The sequence below is a fragment of the Xiphophorus maculatus genome, chromosome 5, assembly GCF_002775205.1.
Source record: "Xiphophorus maculatus strain JP 163 A chromosome 5, X_maculatus-5.0-male, whole genome shotgun sequence".
Classification (NCBI taxonomy): domain Eukaryota; kingdom Metazoa; phylum Chordata; class Actinopteri; order Cyprinodontiformes; family Poeciliidae; genus Xiphophorus; species Xiphophorus maculatus.
The window spans coordinates 13,512,319-13,535,031 of record NC_036447.1 but is presented as its reverse complement, the minus strand read 5'-3'; the positions used below and the strand labels follow the sequence as shown (position 1 = coordinate 13,535,031).

Here is a 22,713-nt window from a genome sequence, read left to right as displayed (position 1 = left end):
AAGCCCATCACCTCTACAGAAGAATTTAACAAGTCTACAGCAAAACACACAATAAAACCTGAGGTAATGACAGTTAGGTGCCAGTGTCGCATTTTGTTGGTGGATAATTCATACGTATGTGCCTTCAGAGAACACAAGTTAGCTCTAGCTCGAGCCTTGGCTTCAAGTGGACTTGAAGCTTGCCAGGAAGGATTTTTTCTTGATTGCAGGAATCTGGCTGCCTTGCGCCTATGCAGACATCTGTGGCCACACAAAAGTTGTTACCATGCTGACTGCACACCAGCAGTGCACATGCTGGAAAATGAAATTCTGGTCTCCTAGAGTGGCAGTATATTCAGAGATCTGCAGACATTTTCTGGGAATAATCCAATCCAAATGGCCTTTGTGAATAAGATTGAGGGGAAGCAGACTCTGACAGCAGTTCTTTTTGTAGCACCTGGCACTGGAGATAAGCCTTGCTAGAAGGCTATACTACAGTTAGCTTAACTAAAACAGTACAGTCACTGAAATATTATTCTCCATCTAGGAGAAAAAGTCACAAAAATCATTTCAGTCTGAGGGCAAGTATGACTGGACTAAAACACACATAAAATATGACATAAAAAGCAGAAATAGCTTGCTTACTGCAGGGAAAAAGCTCTTTGCTTTTTTTATTGCACCAACGTGACATTTGAAGCAAAACAACTTTATCTGTGAGATCCCTTTTGGGCGCTCTTTCTCACAACTTTTAAAGCCAGCCATGAGGAGAATCCAGAGTAATTTTAAAGCATTGCTGTGAATGACACTGGAATATACTCTTCATCTAGGAAAGAAATAATTGTTGAGCATAATTGTTTCTACAGAGTGCTTACTATCATCTATATTTGTTTCTCCTCACTGTCTTGATATCAAGTCAGACTAAAGTCAGTGTTTTAGGTCACTAGGATTACTAAAATGCTTTCTATTTCAATCTATTTCAAATTCATAGGTTTATGTAAACCTATGACTTTAAAAAGTCATAGGTTTACATAAACTAAGCAAACCCACATGATGATGTCATAGCTTTGAAAGCTTCTGATAGGTTGACTGATCATTGAAGTTAATTAGAAGTACAACTGTGGGTTTATTTTTAGACAACACTGCCTTCTTGTGTGAGATCATAAAGAAATCAAAATAAATCATGCAAGTTATCAGAAAGATAGTGGACCTCCAGGAGTTCATCCTTGGATACTACCTCCTGATGTCTGAATGTGCCATAATTACGTAAATAAGTCAATAGAAACTTGGGAATGTCCATTTCATAATCATAATGTCATAATCTTCAGCAAGAGGACACAATGATTAATGTGTTTTGGTGTGAAGTGTTTGTCTTAATGAACTGAAACGTACCCACCCATAGTTTGTGTGATTGCCTTTCAGATGGTCTTGCATTGTAACAGTTCAAACATGAATTAACAACTCTGCCTTGCACAGTTTGCACTCAACTAGATATCACAAAACAGAGACAATACTGCCCCCAAAATTGTCTTTAGTGGTTAAGAAAAGTACCAGCAATTAAATTTAACAGTAGCATATTTTTCTTCTGTGGTTGATTACATTGATAAATCCTTGCAGGCCTACATAGTATTTCTTTGAGATCTTAAACTCAAAATAGTCACTTTTTGAACCTTTTAAAAGGTTGACATCGGCGTTCATCTGAGTAATTTGTTGTTTTGATTTCTGTTGTAGTGTCTTGCAGCTGCAGCTAAGGGGGAGTGATACTTTCCCACATTTAAAAGATTATAAAAGCATACATAATTGTATACAGATTGCATACATTTTGACCCAGTGAGCTAAGAGCCTTGCTATTTGGACCCTTAGAACATCTCCAAAATTAGCTGCAACAAGCCAGACAATCTTCTCTTAACAAGATGCAACCCAAATTAAATCTTCAAAAAAAAAAAACACACACATTTGAAAGATGTTTCCAGATGCACTCATCTGAATTTTATGGCTTATTTCAAGTCTCTGTTTTTTTATGTGAAGCAATTAAGAAAGTTTTTTGAATAGCATATTGAAGATAGTATGACCAGCAGCGAGACAAAACAAATATCTCTGGCTATGTCTTAAAGCATGCAAACCCCTCGTTTAGCTCAGACATTTCCAGTCAAAATTTCACAATCTAACATTTGTCATGACAAGCAGAGGCTGAAAGCTCATGCGAGATGAAGCTGAACAATGCTTTAGCCTTTCTGTTATCTGCTTCAGGTCTTGCTCTCTCACACAACTTAAATGAAGCAAAAACATACCAGAATCAATCATAGAAGGTAGCTTTCTCTCCACTCTCTGCACTTGCATTGTAAGTATGAAGGATTGTTGTACAGTTAACAACTAGATGCCACCATATGTTTGCTGTTGCTACATTCTGGTTCAATAGATGTTGCTGCAAAGTCAGTGACTCAAAGCAATATGATGCGTTTTCTGTGATAGAAAACTTTATCAGTTACCATAATAAACTGAGTTTGATTGCTGAGTTTTATTTCCTTGGATTAAATTGGAATGTCTGTAACTATGTACGACTCGACTGGACTGACTATATATTTTCTGGATATAAACTGGATCGGTCTGTCTTGTAAAATTCCTTTTGAGCCCGTGCTTGTTGTATATCTAATATACATAAACTAAATTGAATTAAATTAAATACCTTCCTACCTCAATAGTGCGTAAGTGCTCTGGATTCCTTTATTGGCAAAAGATTATATTTCATTACTTTGGAGAGCACTCAAGTATTTCAATGAGACACCACAGCAATCATCAAACTCGCTGCAGCTGGCCAGCTTATAGAGGCACCAAGGTGCTTTGGCCTTTACTGTCTCTTTCATCACATATGAGCCTCCACTTCTCACTTATAATATGTTTGTGTTCATGAAGTCAGAGTAAGAGCGAGAGAGGAAGGTCAAAAACTCCTTACGCAGCTGAACCGCTGACAATGGGGGTACACATGTGAAAGTGCAGCGATGCGGAAAAGACAACATCAGAAACAGAAACATGTAAACAGAGAGTGGATGAGAAAGTGTGAGCATGTGTGCACCGGGTGGGAACATAAATCTGCCTCTGCTGGGAGTCGAAGAGGTGGGGGGCTGCCTTCATGTGCAGAAGTTCATCCTGGTCTGCCTGCACAGGTAATTTGCAGGTAGAGTAACATGCATACTCATGAGTCATTTTCAATGCAGATTTGACAGCAAGAAGACAGTTGCTCAGTGAGGGTTTCCAGGGGCTGTCATAACACACACACGCGCACACACACACGAAGACAGAAAACAAAGATGCAATGTAGAACAGAAAATGAAGTGGGTGAAAATCTGTCAAAGCAGACAGACAGACAGAGGGACAGACTGGGGATGGAGGGAGTACGGGGGTCCTATCATTCATTTTCACAGCCTGCAGGATGAACAGGGCCTCTGTGCTCCTTCTCTGTTCAAACACACCTCACGGTTGTCTGCTCTCTGCAACAACAATGCTCATGCAAACACACGTACACACCCATATACACCAGCCTGCCTGACAGTGAGCACAATAACCCTATTGAGAAACATCGATAAGGGGTAGAAAGACAAAGCGAAGAGAAGGATTGACAACGAACGTTACAGTCTCCCGGACCACAGCAGCTTATGAATCTGCAGAAACTGCAGTGCAGCAATCTCGTCAACTTGACAGCCTGGGATGCATTTACTCTCTCTTGTTCTTTATCCAATATTTATGTAAAAATATCCACACAAACATGGACGTTGTACATAGTTTGATCATGGTAAATTGGTAGTATTGTTTCTCAGGGGAAAAAGGGCGGCGATTGTTGATCTCTGCCCTCTTTATCTGATTACTCTCACACACACCCACAGAGAAGCAAGCATGCACCCACATGCAAACCTCCGAGCGTTTACACTAGGTGTTGTCCATGACCTCGGCCACACACAGACTCACAGGCTGGGGCCGCGGGGCTAAGAAATCTCCAAACACAAACGCATTCCAAGTCCTTCAACCTTCAAATTTCATCACAAACTTCAAATGTATTTTATTGGGATTTTATTTGCCCGACTAACACAAAGTGGCCTACAACTGTGAATTTAAATGAAAACTATACATAGTTTCCTCATTTTCTTTGCTTACAACCTAAAACATTTATGTCAATGCCCATTGACAATCATTTCTAGAATCACGTGTTAAAGTTGACACCACAAGTTTTTTAGCTGTATCACCACAAAGCTGTATCAGCTTTGCACATCTAGAAACTTAAACGATTGCCCATTGTTCTTTGCAAAATAGTTTTACAATCAGTCAGATGGGATGGTGAGAGTCTAAACATTACTTTTCAAATCTTACCACTGACTCTAAAATAGATTCAGGTCAGAACTTTGGATGATCTTCTAATGAAAGAACAAGTTACTCCTGGAACGTGATTCTTCACCTCAGCCTCAAACTGTCAGCATCTCCCAACAGGTTTGATCAGCTTTCCCACAGCATAATGCTGCCATTACTATGTTTCACTGTGGAGAATTTGGGTTTACAGTACAACTGCACAATATCAGGATGTAATACTGAAAATACTGCTGAACGTTGAAGAGATTAAATCACAACTAATTTCTCTTTTCTATCTTTTTATCATTTTATTACAATGTTCCACTATTCTTTTGGATCATTGGGATCTTACATATACCAATTACGGACATTTAAGGCAGTGAAAGTCAAAGCAACAGTCCGAAAATATTACTGTCAAGCAGAATTTATTCAAATGGGATTGGAACAATAACATCCTACCCATCCTACAATAACATCCTGTCGTGATATGACAATCTTAAGATTGTCATATCACGACAATCTTAACAATTTGACAATTTTGACAATCTTGACAATTTGAAGAATTTCAAATCAAATTTGTGATTTGAAATACTTTGCAACTCTAGCTAGAGGCAGTGGACAGATGTAGTTTTATGCCACAAGCAGTTAGGCCTAAAAGTTACTTTTTTCTCTATATGCGGTGTTCCCTACATGACTTGATAGAGGCCAAAGTAAAATCCTGTCTTGTCACCAGATTCTCCCACTTGACCAGTGGATTTCTGGATTTCCTAAAATACCAGAGGCCTCTTAGTTGCTTCTGTGATTCTCCTCTCACCAAGCCTTTCCATAACCATGATTCAATTAACATTTTTTATGTGCTTTTTGAGGTATCGCATTAGAAAAGGTTGACAGAAAAAAATCTAAGTCCAAACCTCCAGCATGGAGAAAGGTGAGGATTTTCTCCATTTCTCTGAGATGTGTGGTCAATGCTAGTTTGCAAATATTATTTATTACAACCATATCTCTGCAAAATGTTCACAGTTTGGTATATTTTTTTAAGAACATAATTGCTCCGTTGCTTAGACTTCATGATGTGGATTTTCTCTGTCAAACATCTGGGGCCTTCACAGAAAAACGTTATGTAAACTGAGATCAAATTACACACAGGAGGACCAAGTTTACTTCTGAGGGGAATCGGTTGCACTGAATTTCTTTTGGGGCTATCAAAGTAAAGGGGGGCAACTGTAATATTTTTTATATGGGGAAAAAAAATAAAACCAAATTTCTTTCCATTTCATGTGCTACATTGTGCTGGTCTAGCTCATAAAATCTCAATACAGTACAAATTAATATTTGGTTGTAAAGTGAGAGAAAGAAGAAAAAGTTATAACAGTATAGCTTTGTTTTGAACAAATACAATCAATCTGCAAAGAGAAGTAGAAGACGGCTTTACATTTTACAAGCTAACAAATTTAATCAACACAGATGTGTTTTGTGCTCGCTGTGCCTGTGTGCTTTTTTCGTTTTGCACATAAGAGAGGTGACAGAAACTATTTATGCACAGGAGGGGCGGCTTTACAAACTGAGGCACTTTCATAAACGCAGGGCTAAACAAACAGGCACACAGGGAACAGAATGCAGTGCTTGGCCTAAAACTCGGCCCATAAATGTCCAAGTCACTTTTTCCACACTCAGCAACTCCTGGTGTCATACAGAAAAATGCTGGAGGGGGGAAGGGGTTCGTGACGAGGAAAAGAGGGATGAAGTCGGGAGCGAGAGAGAGAGGAAGAGGGGGGCAGGAAATAGAACGAGGGGCCGAGTATAAACCAACTTAACAACCCAGGACTCTTGAGCAATCAGCAATGACATCATGCAGACTAAAGCCAGTTCTGAATGAAGAGCAGAAGACTGGAGAGGAGGCTGATAGGACAGAAAGGGAGGCGAGACAGACGGTGCAGGAAGAGGATGACAGTGCTGCATTTCCACTATGGTGGTGCAGCAGCCACTGACACGTTCAATTTTGTGGTTTGCACAACTTCACCAAGCCGACCAAAAGCCACAGCATAAACAAATCAAGAATGCAGAAAGATCACCACCACAGCCTAACATGCAGATTATCATCACTGCATGAAACAGGGGGGAAATGTTTTAAAATCTCAGTGTATCATGTACTGCTTCTTTCACAATGCTTTGAGACTGTTGTGTTTTATGAACTCCTAAATGTACGCACAGGGAGGACAAGTGTGAGTGCAAATGTGATGCAAAAACAAATGCATCAGCACCACGGTAACTAGGAGAGAGAAGCAAGACGGGAGAGAAATCCCAGCGGCGCAGTCCAAAAAAAGCCAATTCCTTTGGTAGATAGTGTTTGTGACAACTTTAGTCAAAAACACACAACTCAACATGAACTACCCAACTACAAAGCCGACCCATGTGAAAGCCAATCAGGGCTCCTGCAAGTTTTTAGAGAAGGGTAAGGAACAAAAACATATGATCCCCTTTCAGCCCCTCCCTACCACCAAGAAAACAAAAACAGGAAGGTTTTCTACAACATTCAAATGAAAATACATAAACAGCCAGATAAGCGACTCCACTTTTGCATAAAACAAACAAGTGTATTATCTGAAAGACCTGGCAGAAAGAAGCAGAGGAAGTGTGGAAGTGATTAAGCAAGCCAGGTCCAGTCAGCACCAAGTACCAATGCAAAGCCTTGGCCTCACTCTCAGGGGCTGCGCAGCCCATACAGCAACAAATTACTCCAGTATTATGTGCAAGTCAAGAGAAACACTGTTATGTATTCCCTATTCATTTCACAATAAGCCATTTATGTTGCTAAAATTGCAGCCCTACAGAGAAAACTACAGTGGAGAAAACACAAGGCTCAGTCATTTGTGGTGAGCTGGTGAAATTTAAATGCATTACAAATGAATAACAACCTGTTTGTTGATCTTTCGGTTAATTAATTTACCAAGAGAGCTTTGGTAAATTAATTTAAGAAACACCAAGACACCTTTTTGCTTTCAAACTAAATATTTAGAATTGGGTCCTTAAGCAGGAGCTTTTTACTTAATACACAGCAAGGCCACAGTAACAGCCGTTTTAGCAGTTTTCCCTTGTGCACTTTTTCCTCCCACTCAACTTTCTATGAATATATTTTTAATAGAAAAATCTGTGATCAGCCATTTTCTTTGGGAAATTACCTTTTGTGGATTCTGTGATTTCAAAAGCTGTCTCGTGGACATCGGTGCATAAGACTACTTCCCCATAAACCTAACACAGACTATGAGACTAATTAACGGCTCAGGAAACCTTTGAAGGTGTTTAGAGTTAACTAGCCAATTGGAGAGTAACAACATGAGTTTCCAGAACTTAACATTTTCCCGGTGTTCTAATTTTTCATCACAGAATTTTGGGTTTTCATTATCTGTAAGCCATAATCAATAAAATTAAACAAGAAGTAAATATTTCACTCTATGTGTGATGAATCTGTATAAATTTTGGTCTTCACTTTCTGAAATGAGTGAGGAAAAATGCCGAACTTTGTCCAGCAACATGCATTCAGAAAGTATTCACAGCGATTCACGTTTTCCAGTTATGTCAATGTGATTTCCTGGTTTTCTATTTTTAATGCATTTAATACATTTACAAAACACGCAAAAAATGGCACCCTGTCAAAATAGAACATTTAAATTTAACACAATTTCGAATAAGGCTTCAACATAGCATAATGTGGAAAGAGTGAAATGATGTGAATACTTTTTGGATGCATTGTACCTGCATGTTATTCTGCGACTCAAAAATTTGACTCCAACATCTTTACAACCCATAAGACTTTGCTTATAAATGTAATGAATCACTAGCATGTTCAGTCATTTCCTAGCAATACGTTTGACATATCTTACAGACAGGTTGTAGCTGCACTAAATCTCAGGATAAGACATATTGTTTGTTCATATCCTAAATAAATATATTGGATGTTATTTGTTTATTAATACCGCAAACATTCATATACTAGCATTGTATTCTTGCAGCAGTTTTGCACCCAGGCCATGTTGGGTGAGGTACGTTAGTGTTTTCCAAATTTTAAGATGGCATCAAAATGAAAGAGGATTGATGGACAGACACCGTATTGGACACTGCAGCTTCCAATCTGTCTGGAGCACTAAGAACCAAATATTACAACAGTAAAAAGCATGTTATAAGCTGAAGTCCTATCAAAACAAAGAGGAAGTAAGCTATTGTTAGACCTCCACTTAAGAAAACTCTCCTTATTAAACCGACATTAATCAAAGGTAGGATGAAGGTTTGTGGAATACTTTGTAGCCGTATGTGTCAATATATGCTGCATGACTCTAAGGTAAGTGCTGTTAGAACAAAAACAAGTAGGAGCAGAAGTCTGAGCAACACTTGAGCGTCACTGGTGAGTGAGTCCAAGAAACAATCATTATTGTTTATTTTAAAAAGAAATATTCTTTAAGAGGCATGTTTTTAAATTAAGCTTTTAAACTAAGCTTTGGAGGACAGATAATTTTAGACATATTGAAAGGTTTTTGTTGGATTTTCATTTCTGGGATTGTTAGCTATTAAATTCTTGGCGATTACTCTACTGGCTGCCTAATCGCTTGTTTCAAACCAGAGTCTTCTCTGTCACTACTTTAAATGGTGAAAACATTCCATATCTAAACTAACAAGCCATTAATAAAACCAGCCATTTATTCTAGCTGCTAAAAAGAAAGATCATCCATCAGAGACATTTATTGAAAACTTCTGAACAGAATTTTGTGGTGATTGTGGGTCAGAGCTTTTCACAAGTTTCAATATTAATTGAGGACAGTAAAAGATTACCACAAATTTCCCATTTTAAAACACGGTCTGAATTTTTGATGTACATGATTTGGGTAGCAATCGCAAGCTATAAATTAATTCTAATCTTTTTTTTTTTAGATTTTAGTAAATTTTTTAACTAAATGCACAGTTATAGTAAGTAAAATTACAACAAATGATCATCAAAACAAATAAAATCAATTGTCTTGATGTACAACTCTTCTGAAACACCTAATCCACCAGTAGTTCATCATAAACACCACTTAACAAGTTAAAACATACATTTAAACGACGATTATCTTTTTATGAAAAGAAATGGAACAACTAAGGTTAACCTAAACAATATGGATACATGCATAGGTTATAGACAAGCTGGAATTAGTTTTGCTGCACTAAAAATGGATTGAATGACAGAAAGCTGTGTAGTTGTAGCCCAGTTTTCTGGTGGTGTTTTGTTTAAACATAGACGTATTAGACCACAGCAGCTCAAGGAGCTTGGAGCTCTCAGAAACGGGATCTTTTCCACGCACGCTGCTGCGTGCGTGTCCTGCGTGGAACAGCGGTGCGGGCGGCTAGTGTTAAAGCTCGGCGGTGAACGCGCTCATTTAACCCGGCTGTGTTCAGACTGTTCTCGTTCTCCGGTTCAGAAACAACTAAATAAAAAGCTACAGAAGCAGACGCAGTGAGTGGAGCTGCAGCGGGGTCACGTAAACACCCCGTCATCTGCCGCTGCAGCCTCCGAGTCCGTCCCTCTCCCTCCACCTTGTTTGCAACACAGCGGGGCCCCTCAGATTCCTGCGCTTTCCGTGTCGTATATAAGAAATAAAGTTGTCCGCTTCCTCATGTCTTCCTTTTTGCGCTCAGAGCGAAACAACTTTTCGGTATTGATGCGAAAATGACCCTCATACATCACTCACCTCCTCTGCTGCTCCGGTGGGTTCACGTACTCCGGTGGGCTCTGCTGCTGCTGCTGCTGCTGCTGCCTTTTCCTTTCTCCTCCCCTCCGCTTTTTCCTCCTCCTGGTTTCTTTCCGTTTCTCCTCCCTCCCAGATGCAGCTGATCTCCGGTAGGAGGAACCGAGAGACGCTGCTCCGGAAGTAAACAACCTTCTTTTTCTTTTTAATTATTGGACCCTTCACTGACGGAGACGAGAAAATTAATACCTCTACTGGAGATTATTACAGTGCATGGTCGCTTTGATTTCAGCAGCAACCTTTTGAAGAAGCTTTAATAAGAAAAACATCAATAAGACATGTTCACATTGGAACAGAGCGTATACAAAACTGCATATAAAGATTGTCCTTACAGTATTTGCACATATAAAAGCTTTGTGCTGTTAATAATGGCAACATTTTTATTGGTTTAGATATGTAGTTAATAAAAAAAATCATATTGTCAGTACAGTCAAAGAGGACATTTTTCCACGTAAAAACGTTATTACATATGAGCAGAAATTAAAGACTGGATTGTCTTTGTCACAGACATTAATATAATTTTCAAGTGTAGGAGGGTAAAATAACTTTTTTTTTTTTTTTACCATACTGGCTGATAAAAACACTTTGTCTCAAGAAAGTCAGACCAATATGACGAGATGCAGGTGAGCAAGTGATCTCAGGAAAACAATGGTCCTGTGTTGTCTGGTGTCTTTTTGGCAGATGATAGAAGCCAGATTTTTGCTTTTATCGGAGTCCGAAAATGAAGAAAACTGAGTTCTCTTACTTCATGCAGTAAAATGTCCAAGACGGCTATTTTGAAATAATGGGAATGTAATAGTGATGTAAAAACTCTAAATATGTCCCCTTTTGCTTACACTGATTCACCAAGAAACTTCATCAAACCATTTTTGAAATCATTGTGGCTCAATTTTGCACAGGATTGACTTGTATTCCATAGCACACCACAAACTTGGTGCCATTTAAAGGGAAATAAACAGATTTCATAAACTGTATTGCCAAGAAATATAATCAACCAAGCACACATTTCTTTACTTTCTTTGCTAAGTATTGTCAACATTGAACAGAGTCTGGGGATATTGAATGAAGCTCCAAAGGTTGCAAAGGCGTCTCTTTTTCTATTAACATGGAAATAGAATGAAGTAAAAGAAGGGAAAGGAACAAATCCTTCCAAAACAACAAGGCAAAGAACAAAAGTGTTAATGTGACAATAAATTGAGTGAAAAACAGGAAACATAAATGCTGTGGAAAAGGATACAGATGTGTTTCCTTTTTAACATGTTACAGCCGTGTGTGATTTATTACTTATCTAAGAATAACTTAGTTAAAATAATCTCTGTCATGACACAGATGCTTATCTTAAGCTTAATTGATTTTTTTTCTCAGAAGTAAACACCTTATCTCAGCCGAGGGTTTCACTGAAAAACTATATTTATTACAAGCAATGAAGGCACATTGAAGACCTTCTTGGTTTCCCTTACAGTTACAGACTGGAAAAAAACTTTAAAATATTAAGAAATGTTTTAATCCTTGCTTTCTTTGTTCGATTTTTAAGTGTAACTCTTAAATAAAATCAATTCATGATGGTAAAAACAGTCTTCGTGATTCTTCCTCACATCAATGAAAGATTTCTGCTAAACATTTGGGTTTGAAAATACAGACAGGAATAGTGTGGTAGTGTAAGGACCCCTGGTGGTTAAATCAAATTATTACACACATTGTCAGGTTGGATTCAAACGTAACCTCTGACAGAGAGCATTCTTTTTCAAACAAGAGTTATTTAGTAAATACAGGGTTCATTGTTCTGAGTAAAAAAAAAAAGTATGTGTTTTTCCTCTATAAAGTAAGAAAAATCGTTTATTTCTTTCTTTCTTTGTAATAAAACCATGACTCAAAAACTAAAGGGTTATTTATTTCATGCAGTACTTAGATTTATGTTGTCATAAACCACTGATGGACGGACAGAAAGATGTCATCATCAAATTGTTTTTATATTTATATTACAATTTTATATAAGGTAATTAATTAGATTAAAAATATAATAAACTTTTTATTTTAATATTTCTATGTAATATTTTCATTTGCCTACATTTACAACACGTGGACCTATATTTTGGTCCACATGTTGTAATTACTCCGATCCATTCGGCGGCGCTGTAGTGACACTTACACGAGTTTTTGACCAATCACCGTTGTTACGGAAATTTGAACAAGAAGCGGTTGTTGGATGTTTCGATGGAGAGAAGATTCATCCCACAGGAAAAAAGCACGTAAGACATGCTTTGCCTCTTACTTGAATAAATCATTCTGCTAGAATTTGTTTAAAAACTGCGTAGGTGTGTTAATATTTAATCAGCTCTCAAGAAGAACTTCTTTCTGTAGCAACGTCAGGCGGTTTCACGTCGTTTCTGTTGTATTTTTGACAACTTTAGATCCTAAACACGGCTCTAGCTGAATTTATGTGAAACATGAAGCCATTTGAGCCGATGTTTCTGAAAACCTACGGTAAGCTGAGGCGGAAGGTTTCGGCTTGGATTTCCCCTGAAGACCGAAGGAAGGCTTTCGACAGCACCCCGTCATCTGATGACTTGTCTGTGCTTGAGGCCGCAAGACCCCGCAAGGCACGGTGGGTTCAAGGCCTCATCCTGGCTCCAACATTCTTACTGTTCATATTTGTACAACAGACTGGGTTAAATATCCTATGCAAAATTAAATGTCTGGACTCAACTCGTGTAATTATGAAGTGTTTACTCAGCAGAAACTCTGCCTCTCACGGTCTTAGTTATTTGAGTCAATACGTATATCTTTGAATGCATGTTGTGACTTAATTCTGCAGAGCTGCATAATTCATGCACTCAGAAAAGATCTGGAAAAATATGGACTTTCTTTTAAGATCATTTGTATTCAGGTTTCATAAATTGTCACTTTAATTTGTCTTTTTTCAAGTCAATTCCTTAACTTGGAATAAAATTGTCAACATTTATACCAAAAAGTAGTGTCAAACTAAATTCCATTTTATAAAATAGTTTTCCTCCTTTTTTATTCAGGGGAGTTTTTAAGAATTTCTTGCAAGATTCATATATAAAACAAAATCATGAAGCCAATAGCTTTAAAATAAATTTTTTGTATGAGTTTAATCCAGAATCTCATCTAGAGATTGGAAGCTCACTGATCATCCAGTGAGATTGGACCATAACAGTCTGACAGGAACTTGCAATGTTTGTTTTTGTTTCAACACCTCTGCATTTTACACCCTCTCTTCTTGTGTTTGTAATGTTACAGGGGAAGGTACACAACGGATGACGGTCAAAGAGCAGACCGTCCTGCCAAGAAAAAAGCCATGCTGTGCTTGAAGAGCTTCATTGATAAAAACATGAGTGATGAGGAGAACACTGCTCCATCTCCTCCTAATCCGGCACCGACCAAGAAAACTCGGTGTGTGAGAAAACTAACCTCAATTTCATTTTCTTTTCGTTGGATGTTATTTCCAGTGCCTCCAAAAAGTATTAACACCTGTTAAATTAAATCACATTCTGTCACTTTACAACTGCAAATGTCAGTGTATTTTATTAGGATTTTATTTGATAGAATACAAAGTTGGGCCTCTGATTAATAAAGTGTATTAATTTATTCTCTGTCACATAAGATCCCATTAGACCACATTCAAGTTTGTGATTGTAAAGTTGAAAGTGTGTAGAAACCTTTTTCGGGGGAACGTATGTTTGATTTTATTGAACTTTGCAGTGAAACTTTCAACATCATGACATGTTTTTCAATAGTTTTGGTCTAACAATCACAGTATTTGCTGATATAATGTACCTTTACCTCTTGCTACATAGAGGGAAGAACAGAGGTGTTTCCAGTAGTAAGCAGAAGGCCGTTCTGTGTCAATCGGAGACCAGCAACTATGGGGAGAGCATCATGAAGCCGCCTTTACACACAAAGCGTAGAAAAACAACCAGGTCTTTGTTTGGTTCATATAAATATTTTCTCTAGCATGATTTTAAGTTAGAGCAATTTCAACTCTTTGTACCTTGCCTTAAAAATTTCCCTAGCCTCGTGAGGTGTTCTGAATTCTGCTTGCCCTGCTGTTTTTCTGATACAATCTGTACTTTATCAGATCAAAACGGATAGGATCTGTACCTGTGTTCACAAGACGGAGAGATCGAGGAGTTTTTACCACCAGTGAGAGTGAGAGCGAAACATCTGTACCGAAACTGCAAAAAATCCAAGCTAAAACGAAGATGAACTCCAGGTATGTGGTCAGTTGGTGTCCAGTATTATGAAATGGAAGTTCAACTTCATTTTTTAAAAATGGGACAATACCTATTAATGAATACTTGCATGTAAATACACAAGATTATAGCCAGTTTGGCTAATTTCCACCTCTTGTCTTATAGGCATGTTGATGATGAAGCACATAATAAACGCAAAGCCAAAACCCACCAAATAACACTTCAGAATAACAATTGCATAAAAAGCATAGAGCAAATACTCTTTGTATCTCCTTTTTCTTATGCCAGTGTTCGCCTTCCGTCTGGTGGCCGCTTCGTAACCCGTCGCAGACGTGCCGCTTCCACCAAACCTGAAGCTACAGTCAGTTTACTCAACTCGTCAGATGACTTCATTTCCAGACCATTTGGTTCCAGCGTGAATCAACATCCCTCCAGGAGATGTAGGGCCCCTCCAGTGTTTGGCCTGTCAAGCGCAGAGAACTCAGTGAATGCTCCAAGGTCCATCGAGCCTTTCAGAGAGTTCTCCCTTAACGAGTTAGCAGAGAACAGCCTCGGATCCGTTCCGAGCAAACCCATCTTCTGCTCCACGCCCTCGATGCCCAACTTCAACAAGCGAAGACACCCAAGGTTCCCCAGTCAGGTTGCCTCTCCTCCGTCTGCTCTGGGCAGCTCTATAGGCGTGTTGAACACTTTCCAAGAAGACCCAGATTTACTGCGACTTCCTGCACCACTTTCCTTGCAGAAAGAAGCAAATCTGCATCACAATGAGGAACAGTCGCTTGATTTATTTTCTGAGTCAGGCAGAAGGGTTTGCAGCAACGATGCCGAATGCCACCGCGGAGACTTGGACAGTGGGAAGTCAGAAATTGAAAGCAGCAGTGTGTTTGTATCGGCAGCAGGAAGGTTGGAGTGGTTGATCGAGGCTCTGAAGGAGAGATGTCTGAGCCATCCCTGTACGGTTCAGCTACAGAGATTAAACTTCATCCCCACTACTCAGCTTTCCAGTCAGACCTCAGACTCATCCTGCTTGGAGCTATTGAGCCCCGAATCAAAAGTAGTACCTTCTTCCACAGCGTGGAGTCAAACTTTTGATTTTTGTTTAGAAGAATTGGTTCGTAGCAGTGTCTCCGTAACAACTAGTAAAACCAGCGATTACAGGTCACCAGTTTCTAATATGGACATTGCAGATTCAGCCAGTGATGACCATGTTGTGAATGTTTTGAAATTTCCTGAACTCTTCAGCGGAGAAGTAAACGGGGAGAACTTGGACGCTCAAAACAGCTATAAGGAAATAATGGAGACACAATCCCCAGCTGCCAGAGGAGCACCAACACGGTTAACTGATGAAGATGCCAAAACGGCAAAGAGCACAATATGTACAGAGGAATGCGTGGTTCAGATAAAGAAACTTTCACTCTCTCAGCTGCATCTCCAGGGCTCGCAGTATGAACACAATCCAGAAACTAAAGCAGAGTCGTCGGACATTTCAGAGCTGAAGGAGGCTTCGCTGACCTCCTCTGCTGTTGTTAAAGTCAATAAACTATCTCTTTCAGAGTTGACAGACATTTTGCAGCCTAAAGATGGTACGCTTAAATCTTTAACCAGCTTCTCAGACTCATCCAGTGATGTCCAGACCGGTCATTTCTCCGACAATGAGTGCAGTGAAGACGCCAGCTCCCCGAGAACTGCTTCACAAAGCATCAGCTCTAATAAAGAAGTCAAAAAATCCATCAAAAGTTTCCCCAACAGAGAGAAGGGGTCTCGGGCCCCCAAACAGAGGAGCCCATCATCAGACAGGAGCGGGATGGCGAGGAAGGCGTGTGTTAGCGGAATGAGCGTGAGCCGCTGGAAGAACAGGGGCGCTGCTGGAGCGCAGGCGTTCAGGAAGAAGCAGGGCACCAGCACAGCTGTGAACTGCAGCATCAACGAGCCGATTTTCTCGCACACTGATGTGAGAGTCGCACACACAAACACATCCGAGTCAAAACTGATGACGGCTAGAGTGCAAATATTCACACATGCCTTTTCACATTTTGTCACATTTCAATAACTGAGGTTAATTTCACTGATATTTTATGCAACAGACCAAACTGAGGTTGAGCTACAAGAAAAAAATGTATTCAGTTTTCTACTTCATAGAGAATTATTTTGAATTTCCAAGACAAAAATTCTCATTTTGATTTGGAGATCAATTGGAGACTGGGCTTTGACTGGGCTGTTCTGTCACTTGAACATGCTTGGAGTTAATCGGTTCTCTTTTCTTTCTTGCTGTGTTTTTTGGGTTCTCCTGCTGGAAGTCTGCTGCAACCCAGAGATTTTCTTTCAGGGTTTTCCTGTATTAAGTTTTATCCATCTTCCAATCATTTTTGAGCAATTTGTCTGTCTCTCCTGATGCATCTTCACAGCATGATCTATTCTTTTTTGTTTGTTTGTTTGTTTTTTTTGTTCTCTAGTTGTATTTGTCCCAAGTGCTTCTCATAATCACAAACCAAGCAGGAATTGTGTCTTTATGAAGTTAACACACTTTATTTATAGGAGTTGCTGGCAGCTGCAGTCAATTTCTCTACTCCACCGAGGACGAATCCGCTCAACCTGTCATCTCTGCTGACTGAATTCACACCCAGCACACACACCTGGGGCCGCCTCAAAGCTGCACTCTCTGTTTATCGCAAAAGCAGGGGTAATAAAATCTCACAGCGTTTCTAAGTGCTGCGACGCAAAATATTCAGATGTGATTGTTACTGACCGACCCCTCCCCCCCACTTCTCTTCCTCTCATCAGTGCAACTCACTCCAAGGAGTGTGGCTGGGTCACCGACGTCCACTCCCCTAAAGATGAGGCCACCAGACATGAGCCAGGATCTCTTTACCAGTCCACTACTTGCTCCACTGCCCAAACGCCTCCAGGCGCAGTTGCTTCACCAGCACTCCCTGGTAAAACATTCAGTACACACACCTACTGACATGTTATGGAATAATGTTATAGTTTTTATTTATTTTTTTGTTAAGGTTGTGTGTGAAGATCAAGATCTGACAGATGCTGAAAAAGTGTATGCTGAGTGCGGCCAGCAGTGTCCTCTGTCCTGGGAAGAGTGTATTCTCCCTCACCGGATGAAGCGGTGTGTGAAGATTGGTGAAGGAACATTTGGGGAGGTCTTCTCTACCACCAACGCCGCGGGAGAGATGGTGGCTCTCAAAGTATGTGCATTATCATCTACCCTTAACATGCTTCACTTAGAGCAAAGAGGTTTCACTTAAAAAAAAATTGATCTGCAGAATTTCATTGAAATATTTTTCGCAGATTTGCATAATTATTGGAAAAGTAAAACAGAATAGAAAAATTGCAGCATCTCCAGACTTTATTCCCAGACCTGTTTGACAGTTGTCTGTCAACATACAGTACAGACCAAAAGTTTGGACACACCTTTTAATTCAATGAGTTTCCTTTATTTTCATGACTGTTGACATTGTAGATTCTCACTGAAGGCATCAAAACTATGAATAACACATGTGGAAATATGCACTAAACAAAATAGTGTAAAACAACTGAAAATACCTCCTTATATTCTAGTTTCTTCAAAGTAGCAACCTTTTGAGGTGATTACTGCTTTGCACACACTCTGCATTTTCTTGATGAGCTTCAAGGGGTAGTCACCTGAAATGGTTTTCACTTCATAGGTGTGCCCTGTCAGGTTAATAAGTGGGATTTCTTGCCTTATAAATAGTCATAAAAATAAAGAAAACCCATTGAATTAGAAGGTGTGTCCAAACTTTTGGTCTGTATTGTAGTTCAGCAATCCTTCTATCTGTTTTTATTTTCATAATTCATTGGGTTTTTTTGTTTTTAAATCCATTCATACATTGGTCTATATTTGTCTGTCCACCCAAAGTCTGAACATTCATCCAAATGACCATTGTCCTGTCATCTGTAATGAAGAACATCAGCTGTTTAAAGCATTACAGTATTTCCCTATTAGGATACGCTCACTGAATATCAATCTCTGAGTGAGAAATCAATGCTAAAATAATTTTTCACAAAATTCCGGTTAGTCACAAATGAAACTGTGTACTTTAACAGTACAGTACACTCACTCTTTTGTTTTCAGGTTATTCCACTAGAGGGCAGCAAGAAGGTCAATGGAGAGGACCAGAAGACCTTTGGAGAAATCCTTCCTGAGATTATTATCTCCAAGTGAGTGGTATTCTAGGTACATTCCCAGAATAGCCAGACTGTGGTGTCTACATGTAGCCATTGAGAATGAGGAGAATTTGAAGCCACTTCAGAATCGTCCAGCTGAGCTGCAATGATGACGAGCTTTGATCGGATGTTTTTTTTTCACCAGGGAGCTGAGCCACCTGAAAGAGAAGCAGCAGAATCAGACTCATGGCTTTATTGGACTCAATGAGTGAGTTTATTTCTTTGTTTCAGTTGAGAAGGTCTCATCTGTGTTGATTTAACTCGATGCGTGTCGTTTCCTCCCAGCCTTCATTGCGTTCAAGGCTGCTACCCACCAGAGTTCCTGAAAGCATGGGACGCGTTTGACAAACACAAAGGATCTGAGAATGACCGGCCAGGTTTGTTTAAAGTGATAATAGCCATTATGTTGTTGAAATCGAAAGATTTCAGATTTTGTTGTTATTGGCTGATGAACAGAAATGAAAAGTACATTTCTCCATTTAAAAGTGCTGAAAAACCATTTGAGGACCAGCATTTGTTTTAATGTTTCATGGAGTCTCTTTTTGTGAATTTTTGCAAAGATTTCTTTGAGGAAGATCACTTGTTCATAATCCTTGAGTTTGAGTTTGGAGGCGTTGACCTGGAGAACAGCAATGGAACGGTAAGTTCAAAAAACCTTTAGCTCTGGGGTGTCCATGTGATGTGAAAACAAAACATTGTGAGACAGTTTTCATCTTGTTTGGCGTGTGTTAATTCAAGCCATCATTGTGTTAAGTTGGCGTCGTTTGTGGTGGCGAGGAGCATCCTTCATCAGGTCACCGTTGCCTTGGCTGTTGCTGAGCAGGAGCTGCATTTCGAACACAGGTGGAGTAAAAGTGGATGCATCTGTGATTTTAAATTCTTCTAGAACCCGAATCGGTGCCTACAGCAGACATGCACCAAGGTTTTTCCTGGCTGATGCCGGTTTCTATCTTGACTTGCTTATTAAATATTTGTTTAAATAAAAACATAAAATTATTACACATCATTGTGTAGGGGGACAGTTTGGAATTCAAGAGAAAAATTGGTAATTACACGATCATTCCGGTTTATGAATCAAAGCATGGGTCAGAACTTTAAGGCTTTAATTTTAATTCATTAATTACATTGATTTTAGCATGTAGTGTTTTAAATGCTATCCTTTTTATTATTTTAATGTATGCAAAGGTTTCAGTCAGAACCTTTCTGGTACTCGCATATGCATGACATAACAGCCATTTGTCTTGGCCCACTAGAAGTTATTTTTTGCTTCACAAAACGATGGGATGGGATGAATGACCAGGGGTTCCTGAAGGACATGAAAGCTGAATGGGTATCATAGCATCAATTTGATGAATAACAGTTAAACTATCTTTGTTGCTGAGCTCATACATTTGTCTATTCAATAATTTAGCAACAAAAATGGGTTTTTGAACTCAAAATGTGGCTTTATTTGTGAGAAATTGTGGTTAGAGACCCTGCAATTAACTTCACTAAAAAATATTTAGTTCACCATTACTTTGTCTAAAAACAAAGGAAGCTCCTACATATGATGCATTTAATGAAGCGGGATTCTGACCCTATGGGGCTATTTGGACCTCTAAATGACTAATTGGTGCACCTCTAGCCGTTAGTTGAGGCATATTGTTAAAATGCTGATATCCCTTAACCCTAATATACTGAGCACTTTCACTGTGTAATACAGGGACCTCCACTGGGGGAATGTGCTTGTGAAAGCCACCAGAGAGAAGACGGGGACATTCCTCCTCAACGGAGAAGCTCACAGCATGGAAACCAAAGGCGTGCTGGTCCGCATCATCGACTATTCCCTCTCCAGGCTAGAAATTGGTCAGTTTTTGTTATATCATGCAACACTCGTGTTGCGTGGTTTGGCTTAAAAACCGTCCAACGGTAGAACATGTTGTTCCCTCCAGATGATCTGACTGTTTCCTGTGACATCTCAAAAGACGAGGAGCTCTTCATGGGTCAGGGAGACTACCAGTTTGAAATCTACAGACTGATGAGACAGGAAAACGGGTCAGTGGTGCTTTAGTAGCTCATGTTGTGAAACTGTTCTGCTTAGAGATGTTTGTTTGGGTGTTGCTGGCGTCTGTATGATGGATGCTTCATGAATCATGTTAGATGTTGGTGCATGCTAAATGAGTCTTCAGGGCTTCAGTCATAGGAGTAGCAGAATAATGATGCATATTGAGGATGTTATAATACATTTATTTCTTAAAATATGTTTACTGTCCCACAGGTTGTAGATTTAAACTCTGAAGTCATTAATGATAAAGTAATTCTTCTGTTTGACCACAATGATTGTATAAGTCGAAATGATTCATCCAAACATATTAACATCCAGTCAGAAGGATACTAGATGCTTTTCTGCAACATCACCTGGAGACATTTATCCAATTATTGGGAAGTGTGTGTTTGTTTGGGCCGGTTTACTTTTGAGCCTGTGAATTAGAGAAAACCCACAGTTAATTCAAAGTTATCCACTTATTGTTGCTTTAAATTTAAAATAAGTCTTTTTCTAACGCTGGAACCTTGTGATGGTTCATGGGTGTACAACAGGCTCAGAGAACTCCAGGGAATTATCTTACTTTTTCCCCCAGTGTTTAGCTGTAGTACTGATTTCTTGTTTCTGTTTCATCTCTAAAGAAACAAGTGGAGCAGCTACCACCCTCGCACCAACGTGTTGTGGCTCCACTACCTGTGCTCTAAGCTGCTTTCAATGAAGTACAAGAGTTCAGGGGGGAGGGGCACCAAGAATGCGCGAGAGGAACTGACCCGTTTCTATGACGACGTCCTCCAGTACAGCTCCGCCACAGACACTCTGCAGAACTGCCCGATGTTTCGGTAGTGGTTTAGGCACAGACAACATAACTGTATGGAGATTCACACAAAGAAAACCATGTGACTCTGTAATAAGCACAAGTAGCACATTAAAATAATTTGTGAGTGAGCAGGATTGCATGTCTCTTTATATCCTGTTTAATGTTATTAAACAGGATATAATTTGTAGGACTTTTTATAGTCGTTCCTCTCCGTTGTTGTTGACCTTTACGTTACTTGCATACAGCATGCTGATTCTGTATGATTCACTTTTGTGATTATTTTGTAATCTTGAAATGTTATTGCTTTGAATTGTACTGCAAGTAAATTGACTGCAACCTGAGTCTGATTTGGTATTTGAATGGGATGGGTTACTTAACTTTTTATTAGAAATTGATTGTATTTTCTTTATTTTATCCCATGATGTGGCATTAGATCTACTCATAAATCTCTACTTAGAGATGGAGCTCAATATAAATTGATATAAGCTTATTTGTACATTGCCTAGCCAACAAAAGAAAAAGCACTTTTATTTTGTTGGATTACCTTTAACTTTTATTAAACATTGCCCTTGTGGCATAATTTCAACAAGCTCCTGCAATTTAACAAGATTTGTTTCCACTGTTGCATTAAATGTTCACTTGTATTGATGATAGGACAACCACTGTGGAAAGGCTTCTTCATAACTTCACAAAGATTATTTTGTGTCTCTTACCATGATGCATCCATCACTTGTCAGATCACATGACCTCACATCACTCCAGAGCACGAGTCCTCAAATCCAGTCAGGCCTGCTTGTATGTATCCCTGGTTCAACACACCTCAAACAAACGGCTGAATTACCTCCTTAGTGCTCTCCAGAGTCCTGCTAATGACCTGATTATTTGACTCGGACATAGTGGAACAGAGCCACATCAAAAACCTGTAGGACACCAGCCCTCAAGGCCTGGATTTGAAGATGCCTGCTCTAGAGGCTAAACTTTTCCCCGTTCAGCCTCACCAATAAATGTCTTTTGTAAGTGCTGGAAATCACTCATTATTCTCCTTTTTGCCAGCACAGTGAGTAAACATCAAAACTTGATAAAACATCTTTAAAATGTATTAATTTCAATTGTATTTGATTTCCCTTTGGGATCAATCAAGTATATTTGAATTTGTATTTCCAGCTATAAAACATTGCATCTCTTTCCTCCCTCCATTGTTTACATAGTGTTGCTGTGTGGTATTACACGAGACGTCACTCCCCGAAACTTCTTGCGGGGAGTAAAATGACGAGTGGCTATATTTGTCGTTCTACTTTTACTAAGTAAAACGACAAATATAGTAACACCCACTGATTTCAGGATTAGAAATAGTAACGTTAATTTATATTT

At 39.3% G+C, this 22,713-nt stretch overlaps 2 protein-coding genes across 6 annotated transcripts in view; one reads left to right on the top strand and one right to left on the bottom strand.

The window, feature by feature from the left end:
- Window positions 1-10,136, bottom strand: part of apbb2 (amyloid beta precursor protein binding family B member 2) — a 55,922-nt gene extending 45,786 nt beyond the window's left edge. For all 5 annotated transcript variants that reach the window (XM_023333568.1, XM_023333569.1, XM_023333570.1 and 2 more), the window contains exon 1: window positions 10,035-10,136. The gene's annotated coding sequence lies outside the window, so the exon portion shown is untranslated. The remainder of the gene's footprint in view (window positions 1-10,034) is intronic.
- A 2,133-nt stretch (window positions 10,137-12,269) lies between these two features.
- On the top strand, window positions 12,270-21,664 carry haspin (histone H3 associated protein kinase). The gene is made up of 17 exons (XM_023333274.1): window positions 12,270-12,340; window positions 12,503-12,696; window positions 13,353-13,505; window positions 13,910-14,032; window positions 14,191-14,325; window positions 14,594-16,256; window positions 16,841-16,985; window positions 17,087-17,238; window positions 17,314-17,502; window positions 18,411-18,496; window positions 18,648-18,710; window positions 18,788-18,879; window positions 19,063-19,142; window positions 19,257-19,345; window positions 20,205-20,347; window positions 20,434-20,536; window positions 21,167-21,664. Exons 2-17 carry the CDS (start codon window positions 12,539-12,541, stop codon window positions 21,366-21,368), a joined length of 3,576 nt encoding a protein of 1,191 aa, XP_023189042.1. The 5' UTR covers window positions 12,270-12,340; window positions 12,503-12,538; the 3' UTR covers window positions 21,369-21,664.
- The last annotated feature ends 1,049 nt before the right edge of the window (window positions 21,665-22,713 follow it).